A 14,618-nucleotide genomic window follows, 5' to 3' on the forward strand; every position below is an offset into this window, starting at 1 on the left:
TTAATTTATTGTATTGTGTTTCATTGAAAAAACATGAATCTAGGATTACTTTTTACACTTGAATTATATATGTATATAAATTCTTTTGTTTTTCAAATTGAATCGACTCCAAAATGTACTAAAAAGTATATATAGGTATATTTCTTAATTCTATTGATTGGTCAAAAGAAATAAAAGTATTCATCGATAATATCATTAAATTCGGGGTATTAAGCTATTTTTTGGAAGTCACTTCACATCTAGATTGATGTTGTTTATTGACAAAAAAGATATAAAATCTTGGCTTTGACCTGCCTACTATAAATGTTTTATTAATTTACTTTTTCTATCAAAAATGATTCCGATTTAAATACTATTACGTCATCAAAGCAATACAATCGTTTGTTAATGGCATTTAAATTTGATTAACAAAACAAATATTAAAGTGTAATGTTAATACCCAAGATTATTATGATCTTGACCTTCGCTCGACATTTGTACAAATATTGTCCATTATCGCCTACAGTGAACTGTTATGAGGAATTTTTTTAAAGAATTAGATTATACTCTAGAAATTAAATGTTTTATTAGTAGCAAACTCTCACAAGTAACATAGCAAATAAAAACTTAGCCGCTTAAGAAAAGAAAATCTCTTTAGAACTGTTCTCGATATTTTCTCTTTTCGTACATTTCCTTGTAATATAAATGTTATATAATTATTTTTAATTTTAACAAACGAAGGCTGAAAACAAAATTATTTTTAATTTTAACAAACGAAGGCTGAAAACAAAATTATTTTAATTTTAACAAACGAAGGCTGAAAACAAAATTATTTTTAATTTTAACAAACGAATGCTTCTGAAAAAAAGCCTCTGGAATTTATTTTGGCGTAAAATGTTTGAAAGTTTAGAACAATGTTCGTATTTGCTTTTGCGTATTCGGTTTTAAAGTGAATGTCATAACTAATTGTTTTCGCAGTGTGGAGTAGGTAATTGGAAACTGGAAACACGGGCGAAAATTGATTTTCATAACGTTTTTGAAATAGCTTTTGTCGTGTTTCAACGCAATATGAACTAGCCGAGCTATTCATTTGACTTTTTGGTTATATGAAAATGTTTAATAAACGTACGATTGGAAATTTACTTTACTAGTAACACAATTATGCAGTTGCAGTTAGAAGACTGCTGTTCTTTTTTATAGAAAAATAGGCTAATTGACAAGATTAAAAAAATCAAAATTTATTAGTCACTAGGTATAAAAAGACGTTAACTATGTGCTTTTAAAATTCAAATTTATAGTTTTTAATTCAATTATAATTTCATGCCGCAATAACGCTTCTCTAGGCAAGATGGCGTCCAGTTCCTATAACGTACCATGCAAACAAACGTCAAGTTTTTTAGGTGTTAAGTATTCTTAACTTACACAAATATTTCGTTCAAAGCAGTCTTAAATTAAACTTCATGACGGTATGAGAATTAGATAGGAGAAAACATATTATTTACAAGCATGCTATGTCATGTGACCGTTTCGTGTCACGTGACTGACGCATAAAAATATTTTAAAGTATGGATTGTTTGATTAATTATTCACAAGTTATTTTACGCCATAACGCTTGTAAATCCAAGTTTCTAAAGATAACTCTTAATAACACTTTATTTTCATACGGTCAAATAGCCTATTACGTCTCGAATAAATCTTTGGTTGTAGATCAGTTTTGTTTTGTATTATTGTAATAGGTATACGTATCATTCAATATATGCCTGTACCTTGAATGACCCGTCATTCCCATTTTACTTAAGAAATATATGATGAAACGTATGTTTGAATTGTTTGAATTAACATTCATCGTTTCAAGTCTTTGTTTTTCTGAAATCGAATAAAACTTCGGTGTTGAACGAAAGAAGTTACTTTCACTTAAAAGTTTCAGGGACAAAAATGGCAGGGCTGATGCACAGCTACGACACTTTTATAACATTAACACATATGTATACATACAAATGGTGTTATTAAAACTACTTTATTGGATTGAATTAAAAGTTTTATTTTAATGTAACCTAACCTACCTAATATGTGTGAATATGATGATGACCTACTCGCGTAAACTGAACACAATATCTTTGTGTTCGTTCGTATATCCGTATACATTTAATTCACAACAGTAATCTATTTTTCTATTACTTTGATATAATGTTACTGTAATATCAATGTATAATAATGCATTTAATTGGTACTACAATTGTATTAAAAGTAATCCTTTCCTTTTATAGTTTAAACCCATATATATATTATATATACACATTATTTTGCCCAGCCCTGCAACTAGAAATATATACTTCATAGAGTATAGACAATGCAAACAGATGTCGTCGACAGAAAGATCTCCATAATATGAAATTCTGATAATTCGAGGGTCGAAGTTCCAATAAACTTTGCAACATATATTTCATGTGCCAGACTTTTAATAAATTTATATCTTATGAAACTAGTTTAATAAGTTACCTATTTTAACTTTACTTTTTTACTTCTTCGTCTTACAAAGGATAATTTAATTAAAAATCATTTTTATCAATAACAGTTTATTAGCACAAGTAAACTACTAAATTACAGTGCGGTCACTGCCTCCTATTGAATAAAAAAATCGAAGCAAAACAAATGAACTGTTTTTGGCATAAATACAGCCGACCGACCGTGTTTGATTGACCTTAACTGTCTGTATAGGATATAGGAAAAAAATTGTTTCTTTACTTTCATACTCTCTATGCAAAGTTTATGCCCAACATACATGTCAAATAAAATCCTATAAATATGATTCTATAAATAAAGGCATTCTTTGTTAAATAAAAATCTAAAGTACATTATTAGAATGCAATTACCTACCTATCTAAAGAAGGCTATTGAAAAATATGGGGCCAGCGAATTGGATCAAATCAATACATATGTACGCTGTGCACTAATTAGAAGTCTTTCAACCGCTACGGCATCGAGGAAATTAACATGTCGACTCAATTTTTGCTTGCTATGTTTTTTATTCTATGCAGAAAAATTATATGCAATATTTTTTAACAGCTTTAACTGAATTATATCAAATATATTTTACTCAATTTACATGTATATAACTATATAGTTCTACATACAGTGACGTAAGACGTAATATGTTGTAACTTATTTAATAAAGAAAAATTAAAGGTAAAAAGGCTATCCGCTCACGAGAGAAATTCTATTTCTCCTAATATTTTGCGAGATTATATAACTACACTAGAATTAATTTTAAATATATTATAATATTCGTGTAGACATATTTACGTCCGTACATAAGCAGGGTAGGCTCACTTCGTAGCGGTGCTACGAAATTAGACTTGCACTTCGATTATATAATAAATATATACATTTATATATTGAAAGACCTCACAAAGGTGTTTTCAAAATATTAGGCTTTTAAATCTGTTTTAATTATTTTTTTTCATTATTATCATGCGACTCAATAAAATATTTACAATTACTACACAAAATATCCGGGTAACAACGATATTAAAAGTAGCACTTATAATAGCGCCTGAATAAATACTTTACTTATGGAGCTTTCGCTAATTATGGAGATTTAAAGCTAAATCTTGCGAATAAATTAAACTTCAATTAATTTATTGCCACAACCGCAACAAATCTCTTCTGGAGTTACCCAATTATTCTGTATTAACCACAATACTGGAAATAACAATTATTTGAGCAGCGAATGTTGTTAAATGTTCTTTCAAGTTTCAATTAATAATAAGTGGTGAAACAATGTTAAAGCAATTAAGTATGACTTACGTACATCATTCTGGCTTTAGACATCATTCTTGCCTCTAAATATTCCCCAAAATATCGGCGCTTTAATAGGGGCTGTTTGAACTTTTATTACACAATGTTAAATTTCATAGACGAATTTTTCTTTAGTAAAAAAGTTAGATGTAAATAACTCAATAGACTCTTGTTACACATTGTGATTTTTTCTTGATAACGGCTATTCATTTTTAATAAAAAATTAAGTACTTACTACTTTCTAGTATAACCATGTCTTTGCGTGTTTTATACAATTTCTGGGGGAACATAATATAAAACGATGTTAATGAAACAGTCCCGGTAGTGTTAAAGGCATATTATAATATTTAAATAATCAACTATATAATGTATCTTAGTTTAATTCAAATATTTTTCTTTTGTTTTATTAAAATTTGCATCTTATATATTATATTTGTATTACATTTATCTTGATTAGACCAATAGATAAAACATGTCCAGCATTGTACAATAACATAATGAAATGTCCCTGGTATTGTGAAGATGATGTATGAGGGTTTTAGGAGTGACATTATTGTATTGCTATCAAACAATGCCCATGTGATGACAGTATTAAAATAATACATCGTGTTTGGCGAGTTTTCTGCGTAATATTATGTACTGCACATTACGTCTATATTTTTGTCTATTTAAAGCATTACAGGACACTACAATTCACATTACGAAAATAATAAGCTTATCTTAGTATAGAGATATGTACGCAATTTTATAATTCATATCAATTCAATTCAAAATCATTTATTCATATAGGTAGCACAATGTACACTTATGAACGTCAAAAAAAAATGTAATGATTCTAATTTTACATTTACTGCCAGTTCTCAAATCAAGGGGAAGACTCGCTCTTTTTAATCGCATAGCTTAGTTTAAATAATACATTCCAAACTATTATAGTTTATCCACCAACAGTTTATGAACACACATTCATGCTAAGACACAGCGCAATAGCGATTTTGTTTCCGACTTCAGTTTTGAGTATTTGCTATTGAAAGAACAACAAAATCGTAGGGCAACAGTTTACTCACAATGGAGAACAATTACTGCCCAGCCTGGGTTCAAAAGCATGGCATTCGCAAACATTGCTCTCTTAATATCACAAGCTTATAGAACATTGTTCCTACTAGAATAACTTGCTAGTTGCTTAGCAGTTTTTATATGACTATTTTTTGTCTATAATTAAGTAATTATTAAGTAACAATAAACATGTTACTAAAAGTCTTGTTCTCTATTCATTGAGCTGATAAATTCAAACGATTTGCTTCCTTTTATCTAACAAGTTTCTCAACTTTTCTCATTGAGTATTTCTTTAGCATATACTTTCAAGGAATAAAGTTAAGATCTAACAATTTTATTTGTAATTTTCTTGCAAATGAACTTTGCTCTTTTTAAAACTTGATATTTAAATTTCATATTGACTCCGTAGGGATTTAACTAACTAAAAATAAGAGTTTGAGAGACTGTTGGTACGTTCTGGACAATAATCACCAATGTCGGAAAGATAACCTTTTTCCTATGTACAGTAGTCTCCCCTCTAACGCAGTAGACCCGGGCCGCGTTGTAGGAGTATTCTCGTAAAACCATTTTTTTGGACAATTCAAAAATTGGGAACACGAAGTTAATAAAGTTATTAAGTTTATTTTATAAAAAAATCATTGAAATAGGTGCAAAGTTTCGCAAATCTAATTATAGACTTGACAAATCATTATAAAAAGGAAATAACTTGAGAAATCTCCTCGTTACAGGGGAGAAATACTGCGTTATATGGGGGACGGAAATGACGTTACTGTTACTAGTACAATTGTATTATTTTCAAGCAAGCTTCGATTCCCCACTTGCTGTCGCAGCTTAATAGTTTTATTAACTCTTCAACGGAGATACTGTGGTTTAAAAAAGAAGATAAATGTATAGCAAGGGTTTTCTTAAAATATTGACTTTTATGCCGAAAAAATATGGATATGATAAGAGTAACAAATATAATTTAATATTATGAAAAAAATATTTAAGCTAAATATAAATTAACTTTAAAAACTGACGTCGTAAAATATCATATGATTTTAGTATAGCAATTTAAATGGTACTGAGCGCCTTAAAACAAAGAGTTATAGTCGTTTCCTTAAATCTAATTCCAGGCAACATCCTAATTTTAAATCAGATTTACACCAACAAGATTGTTGTTGTTGAACCCGATTTCGGCGTTGCCTAATTAGTTTATGTCAAAGAGTGCCATTATTAAGTTGGGCAACTGTTTAGGAAGCTCTTACGTTTAGTACAAACTGTTGTTAGTTATTTTCAAGCCACACGCGGTTTTCGCATAGTCTTACAATTATTACAGCAATGCAGAGTAACAAAGTGTAAGTGGCTCAGCAAACTATGCGTTAGTGGCTAAACACACGGCATACGCCTCTCATCCCAAGTTCAAATCACAAAAAAGTGATTAAAAATAATAGAAAACACATAATTTCTTGCCACAAGAATATTAAATTATTATATTCTATGTACTTTTTAAATTCCAGTTTTCTATAAATATTATTTATGGAAATGTTACGATAGATACTATGCTACCCTTGTTATATCCATTAAAATATTCTCCATAAATAAGTAGTTAATAGAAAGTCGAGGCTGGGTACATCACTTGTCATCTTAAACGTTGTCCTCGATCCAATTCACATGTAAAACATTTTAGTTTGCATGCAGAAATGTATATTTTGATTGTATTAGGTGGGTTTACGGGACTTCAAACATAATCAACCCAACATCCTACGTTCAACAAAATAATTAAACTGCACAATTGTTTACCTTTTACAAACACATGTACAGATATGTAAAAGGCTTGTGGTAGCTGTTTGGGTACGTGCCCACCAACAATTTTTGCCTGCGAAGGAACTTTAATTAAAAAAAAAATTATCTTTGATTATTGTCCGAATAGCACCTCAAAGTTTCGAAACGGTTACAATATAGCGGCATTAATATTATTCATTGTTGTATATTAAAGAATTTTTTTTTTTCAGACCTCCAATTCCCCATCGACGTCTCAGGTGTTCAAAACGACCACCCCTTCCTAGATGCAGACTCTCTACAGTCGCTCTTCAGGCGCCTAACTGCACTCAACAGATGCGCCAACATGAAATTGGAGCATCATCACCATCAAAAGAGATCGGTGAGTAAAATAAAAAATTAAGGGTGACGTCATCATGCTAAAGATTCTATTCATAACAACGTGACGTAAGCACAATTTGGCGGTAAGAGAATAAAACTAGGTACTGTCATCGTAATTGTTTTAACGAATTATTTTGTGTCATTGAAAAGGTTATATATCTAATAATACAATTAAATCCTTTAAAAACTTCTGCGTAATACACACTCTACGAATAATAGCGGACATAATCGAAGCATTTCATTAAAATAAATTCAATACCTCACAATACTCGTTAGCAAGTTTCTTTAGCACTCAATGATCGCAAACATTTGCTAAAAGCTCGCAGATAAATGGAATAAAATTGTACATTTACGGCTTTGCTATCTAAACTCCACATTTAATGACATCTCTATGCTTCGTTTACACTTGTAATTTCCACTGGCTGAGCCGGTTCTCTAGTATTAGTTTATCTAATCAATGATATAGAAAGAAAGTGCGTTGGCGAATAATATAATCCGTAAAACCTATCGGTCTGATTCTCGGACAAACATTTTTTTAGGGACGGATTAGTCAATAGTCATCGGAATTTGTGTAGTAAATCATTAAAACAATATCAAATGACGTTTTTATAACAAGATGTAAACTCACAACGATAAAGGTGTGTATTTAAACTCCTTTGTGATTTATAAAAAAAAATATTATTGGTAAGATTAATATATTTTTTCAGAGTATAGAGGATTGGGGTTTTGATTTGATTGATATATTGGATAAATATCTTATGTCAATATAAAATAATGTAAATATGTATAAAAAAATATCTTGTTTATTACTATTGATAACATCAAGACATGATAAGATGTAGTGTAAAAAATTACATTATTGATGCAACAATTTATCAGGTGACTTATAAATGCCGAGATTGTGTAAAAATGTCGATACGTAATATTATTGATATATGTTAAAATAATATTGACATACCAAGTGTAATTTACTGAGACATGACAGAAATATGGTTGTGACAAAATTGATCTAACGGTATTCACCACACTAGAGAGGCCTAACTATCCTAAAAACGCATACGTATTGTGAGTTTTAGTTTTAGGACTAATAATTGTGGTTTAAGTAGCATTCATTCAATAAACAAAGAAAGTAACTAAGCAAAGGTCCCAATGAAAATTCACTACCTCTGCTTTAATGAACTAAACATTATACACATACCATTAAATTCTAGTAGTAAACACAGCATGAACTAATCGTAATCGCTTCCAGTGAAAACTGATATAGGAATGAAATCGATTCCAACTTTCTGTTTTCAATCGCTTTTTACATAATCTCCTTTTATTAAGCGGTTTCATTGATTACATTAAGCTTTGATTATAAAGCCTACCTTTATTTTGATTGATTACGTATGTTTAATTAAATTATATTTTACGCAACTTTTGAGGTCTAAAAAGCGCTTTCCGTATTTGATCTTTTTCAATTTTGTCTGAAACATTCTAGTTTTTAATCACACATTAATTGTGTATTGGAGTTTAAATGTTAGACACGTGTTCCCATATTATTAAAAAGTACTTAGTAACTTCATACGTGAAATTATTTGCAAAAGTTAAATTAGCCAGGAACGAGACCAATTGGACCTATATATATATATATACCATAGGGTCCTTCAAGAAAAGAGCCCTCTGGCAGAGAGTGTCCGTGAGCAGCAGTACCACTAAGGTCAGGCGAGCCTTCCTGCCCCCTCTTCTATAAAAAAGAAAAGAAAGGAACGGTATCATAGCCGCTAAAGAACTTTTTTCCGCTACAAGGTACCTAGCAATTTCAATTGTTAACAGACACCCTCAAGTATAAGAGTGGCTGATGTGAAAAAGAAGAAATAGGCAGTGACGTCATCAATTGATCTGAAAGCCTCATGCATATCCTAGTCCCATTTGAGACGCATATTAGACAAACATAATTGGCATTGTTCAGCTAAGCTAACACTACGAGTGCATCCTGTAAACCCACTGGTCAAACAGCATGTACGGTGTTCTGACAGGGGCAAATACAATTAATCACAGGTAGACTGTGAATTGATTTACCCGTGCTTAATTGAATTGGAACTTTGACGAAGATAGAGTACGCCCGAGCTATTAATAAAATTAATTCTCTCATGTCTGCGTTGTCTCTTGATTACGTTGGATTATCGTGGATGACGTAGGCCAAGACCATGTTTTTCCAAAGCGAACTTAAATATAAATATTTTATTGCTCGCGTTCCAAATTTAAATTAATTAATTAACTGGTATACTATACTAATACAATTGTGTTATATGATGCATTTATAAAATAAAACTAGATCTATAACAGGAAAACATTCGCAGTTCTCACGCGCAGTAAAAACAAATCGTTACAAGTAAGCATAACAAACTAATTCTTAACAAAGAGGTTTTATGAACCGACTGACATTCCCAGATTACGCTGATACGTATTTATTACGATATTTTAAAGCTTGATTGCTACAATAAAGGTTAAGGCTATTCACATGAGACGCGGAAAATATTTGCGTGAGCGTTATTTAAAAATACTTTCTGTACTTGTATTGTACTGTAACGTAATATTAAATGAATCTCTTTACTCTAATCAAAACAATTTTGGTCAATGCTCAAAAAGATTCCATATTTTGATGATATGATTATAAGTTGATATAATCATAATGATCATATTTTTTTTATTTAAATAATCCCGAATAAATATATGTATTTTAATAAAATAAATGTATTTTATTTTATATGTTGTATTATATATAATATCTCTATGACCCACCGTAGCACGTCGCCTTGTGTTAATATATTTTATTTCGATAAAGGATTAGGACTAAAAACGTTACCAAATATGTGTATATATATATATTTTTATATACACATATATATATATTTCACTTAATACGGAACGCGCTCTATGTGAATAGCCATAAGCCGATCTCAAGCGTGACCAACCATTTACCATAATGAAGTAATAGCATCACCATCGTTCAATCTCTGAGGTAATAACCTATCTAGTAGCCTAAATGTCAAGCTTCGCTGTTAATAACATTACTGGAAGATTAAACTATGTCAATATTATAAGGAAACTAATATTTTAAAACGGCATTTCTATATATTTCAGAATTATATGTACGTTCATCGATACTTTTATTAATACTCCATTCGATACTCTTGCGTCTCTTTCTGTCGAATTCTGTTTACCATATGATAAAAAGTGACAAATGAGTAATTCAGTAAAAAGTTTTTATTAATAAATATAGAATTTTTCAAAAATAGCAAGAGCAATATTGCTATGGTAATAAATTCTACATTGTTAGATGTGGCCGCTTTCGCTTTCTTTTACAATAAATTATAATTTTGTTAAAGAAAGTGTGAAGTCATTTTGTTTATTCAGAAACAATTTTAAACGGCCCTTTGTCAGGGATGCTAACAAAATTGAAAACTTTTTGTAAAACAAGAGTTCCGTTACAATGCTTTAGGATTAATAAAAATAAGTACTATAAATAAATAACTTCAAAAATACGAATTAATCTTTTTACAACGTAAAAGTTCAATTTTGTTCAAGTGTTAAGATTATTCTCTTTTCATCGCCTAAAGAAACAATTTTCTACTATTAACTAAGTTTCGAAACAAGTAATTTTGTACAAAGGATTAGCATTCTCAAACAAGAACTTTAAGCCGTAACTTTGTACATTGTTCTTCCTTCTGAATAGAAATTACTACACGGTCTTTTTATACAAATTATATGCGGAATTAGCAGCAAAAGGAAAGGTTTGCCACACCTGGCCTATCACGTACACTCAGGTGTCAGCAGGGTCATTATTCAGACGGTAATCACGATACAAAACCCTATTTGCATAATTTACGATAACGATATATAAGATGAGATGTTAATTTTCAAATTCTTTGAAAGTTGTCGCCGCCGGCTTGAATGTATTGTTTCGGCAATAAGGTGAGGTCAATGGTGTTTTTTTAACAAAGGCGGCCTTTGTAGAGCTGTAATTACTATAACAATTTATTATAAATACCAACGTTGACAACCCCTGTGAACTTATAAAAAATAAATCAGTGGCGCTACAAGCTCTAGGTCTGGGCCTCAGATTTCTGAATCTGTTTCATGATCATTTTTAAATCTAATAGGCAAGTAGGTGATCAGCCTCCAGTGCCTGACACACGCAGACTACTTTTTTGTCTAAGATATGTCGGTTTCCTCACGATGTTTTCCTTCACCGTTCGAGCGAATGTTAAATGCGCACATAGAAAGAAAGTCCATTGCACCAATGGACAGCCGGGGATCGAACATACGACCTCAGGGATGAGAGTCCAACACTGCTCTGTAACTTACATAGGTAGCTTAATGCGAAAATTTACTAGATTTACTATTAATGTTTCACAAGATGTAAATACTATTGTATCTGGACATTAACAGGGTTGTGAAGGTGTGTGTGTAAAACAAAACATGACTTTTCATTATGAACAATAAAATTTAAGTATTTCCGGTCCAATTCGACTAAGGGCCCTTCAAGATACGAACACGAGCCGGCCTTTTAAGAATTGATAATTCTTAAAAGGCCGGCAATGCACTTGCAAGCGTGCCCGTTTGCCCCCTGTTCAACAAAACACAAAAAGATACATTAATGTAAATCATACTTAATAGTGATTTATTGAATTCTAAAAAATTTTGTAACTCAAAGCTCAAGCTTTAATACCTAAAAAGCAATACTAATTTAATAAGCTTAAGACAAAATAAAAAACACTTTCCATAACATTCAATGTCACAGGTCATTCGACCGTAAAACAACGCGAACCTAATTAAAACTCATCTCAAAAAATGTAATTCAGAAATAATTAAAAACAGATGGTACCTTACCAAACCTCTGCAAGCCGACAAAAACAATAAACAGCACATAATCCATCACTTGCCATCGGGTCATTATTCCTAAAGTCATTGAACTCCGGACGGGATTAAATACTAATTTTGCAATTACCTTCGAATAATTTCATGATTACGTCGAGTCATTTGAGGCACACTGTACGTACAGTCGATAAGAAATTGCTATTTATTTTGAACTGGTACGAGTAGTGATGTCATTTAGTAATTTGTATAGTGCTGCGTCTATCATTGACAACAGTGTGCACAAATTTACTTTTTACTGGTTACTTTTTACTGGTTTCTATTACTATTTTTGTCCTAATTATTAAGCTATATGTTAGAAAAATATGGTATAGTCCTAATAGCAATTTTTTTAATAAATTTATTTCATCTAAAAATTGAATTACCGTAATGGACTTGGGTTTAGTTAGGAATATTTATTGCCGTTAATACAAAGCCGCAATGGCCAGTAGCTAGGATCACATATCCTTAACAAGTCTTAACACCTTTAGGGCCTAACTATCCATGATATCGTTGCATCTGACTTGTCATCCTAACAAATTGATCTTAGTGAAAAATAAGATTAAACGGATCAGTCCACGCCTTGTTTATGCTAACAAGCTTTGACAAGAGAATAATATGACTTTTGTCCACCAGTTTGTAAATTAATTATTTTTTTAAAGAAAAGTTTGTTTTCTATTTTATCTTAACAACATAAACAGTATGCAGATTTACTGCAACTAATTAATAACTTCTCACGATTATTAACTTTTCCTGAATTGTAATAAAAATTAATATGTTTAATATCAATACGTATTTAATTATTCGAATATTATCAGTCAAACTAAAATTGAAAAAGCACTTTTCAAATCAAGACGCGTTTAATAACTATAATTATAAAATTACTAAAGTTAATAAAACGTAAGAACCAGAGAACTATACTAAATAATGCGACTGATAAAACTGATTTTAAACTTCATAGACCGGCCTTTAAGAGCCTCAATTCATTGAAATCACGTAAATATAAAAACTGCGAACGCTCAATGGAATACAATTTTTAATTCCCGTCTTGGTGAGGTTTTTCTAAACCGAAGTAAGCTGTCACTTCAATCAAGCTGTCTTTCCACGATTTCATTAGCCTCCCACTGATTTCCCAGAAGAGTTTTATTAAGCTCAAGCTATCGTACGTATTATAGTGTTTTTGCACCGCTTTTAATTTCAATCCTGAGTATTATGTTTCGATTAGTTAATGGACACTTAGATAATGAATTCAAGAAAATACCTACAAATTCCACGAATTATGAAACGCTAAGAACCGCTTAATGAGTCTGGCTAATGAAAGTTGATACTGAAAAAGCGCGGCAAATTTAAAAAATATCTTCATGGCAGCCCTAAAGTAAAAAGGAAAGTTGGACCAACTCACTTTGATACTTTGACATTCATTTTTATTTTACTAGTGGATACTTGCAATTTTTAGGCTTATAGGTTTTGTGGACATAAGTTTCATCTAAGTAGATTATTGGCTTGCCTTCTGCACGTTTCGATGCAATGGTACGCAAAAAGCGATGTCTCCATGCAGCTATATCTTATCGTTCAATTAATAATGAACGTTCATTTTTGTTTGTCTTAAATTCATAACCGTTGGCTAATAATCTCAAGACTATCTGTAAAAGAACAATAACATTATCTAAAGTAACTAAAACTAATATGTACTTATTTAAAATAAAAAAATATCAAGACTATCTTATTTATCTACTTTCGTTAGCCAGACTTTATGAATCAGAATTATAGTCGAGTTAATTAATTCTTAATAAGTGCTATAATAAGCAACTGATTCGGCCCTAAATTGTCTTTGATCTACATCTATAAGATGACCCATTTGTAATTCCACAGTTCACTATATTTCGCCAATACAAAACCACTCGACCTTCAACGACCGAGAACTTAATCTAATGAATGGATTGATTCAACGCCAATGACATTTCGGATAGCTTCTGAATAAGCTTGTTAATAATAATCTGATTATTGTGCCTAGGGGCAAACAACGGATCAAAATTGATTGATTTTCAACTAAGCGAATTATGTTCAAACTTTATTCAATGACCCGAAACTATTCCGAAGATTAATTTTAAACTCTTCCTCATTGATTGCGTAAATGTTATGTAATCGTTTTTAATTTCACTATCATACATTTGTATACTAATCAATGATGCATCCAATATTTATTTACACAAACAAATTAAGGCAAATTATTACTACTAAAGGATATACTATAAGACACCCTTTTTAAATATGAGTTTTAAAAATTGTTCTCGAATTTAATATAAGTCCAAAAAGAATAATAACAGCCGTAGATACCTTGCAACGGGTTCTAATGATTACAGTACACCTATAATATTTTATATTGCATCACATTAAACGATATTTCTTGGATTTCATACAATTCAATATACCAACAATCCACAATACTGAATATCAAATGTAGATGCCATTCACGTGCCGCAAAATCTAGGTAATCTAGACGGAAAATAGTTTTAGCACAATAGAGCAACGGCACTACTGAGACGATGCGAACTATGGCGATATTCCAAAGGCCGACAAATATAAGTTGAGCTCTAACTTAATTAAGTTATTCATAGGAAATATGTATTATTGAAGGGACAAATGTATTCGCTATAATATAACTGTCGTATATTGCTATTATCACTGTTTATGACACGCTCAGTGTATTTAAATGTTAAATATTTTAGGTTGGACTTTATTTCAAT

The 14,618-nt window shown here is 30.8% G+C and overlaps 1 protein-coding gene across 6 annotated transcripts in view; it reads left to right on the plus strand.

Moving 5' to 3' along the window:
- The window catches only part of LOC125051523 (rho GTPase-activating protein 7), a 205,243-nt gene that overhangs the window by 166,290 nt on the left and 24,335 nt on the right, over window positions 1-14,618 (plus strand). For all 6 annotated transcript variants that reach the window (XM_047651895.1, XM_047651896.1, XM_047651897.1 and 3 more), the window contains one exon: window positions 6,825-6,973. In XM_047651895.1, coding sequence (XP_047507851.1) covers window positions 6,825-6,973 — 149 coding nt within the window. The remainder of the gene's footprint in view (window positions 1-6,824; window positions 6,974-14,618) is intronic.

Source organism: Pieris napi, chromosome 8 (assembly GCF_905475465.1).
Source record: "Pieris napi chromosome 8, ilPieNapi1.2, whole genome shotgun sequence".
NCBI classification, from domain to species: Eukaryota; Metazoa; Arthropoda; class Insecta; order Lepidoptera; family Pieridae; genus Pieris; species Pieris napi.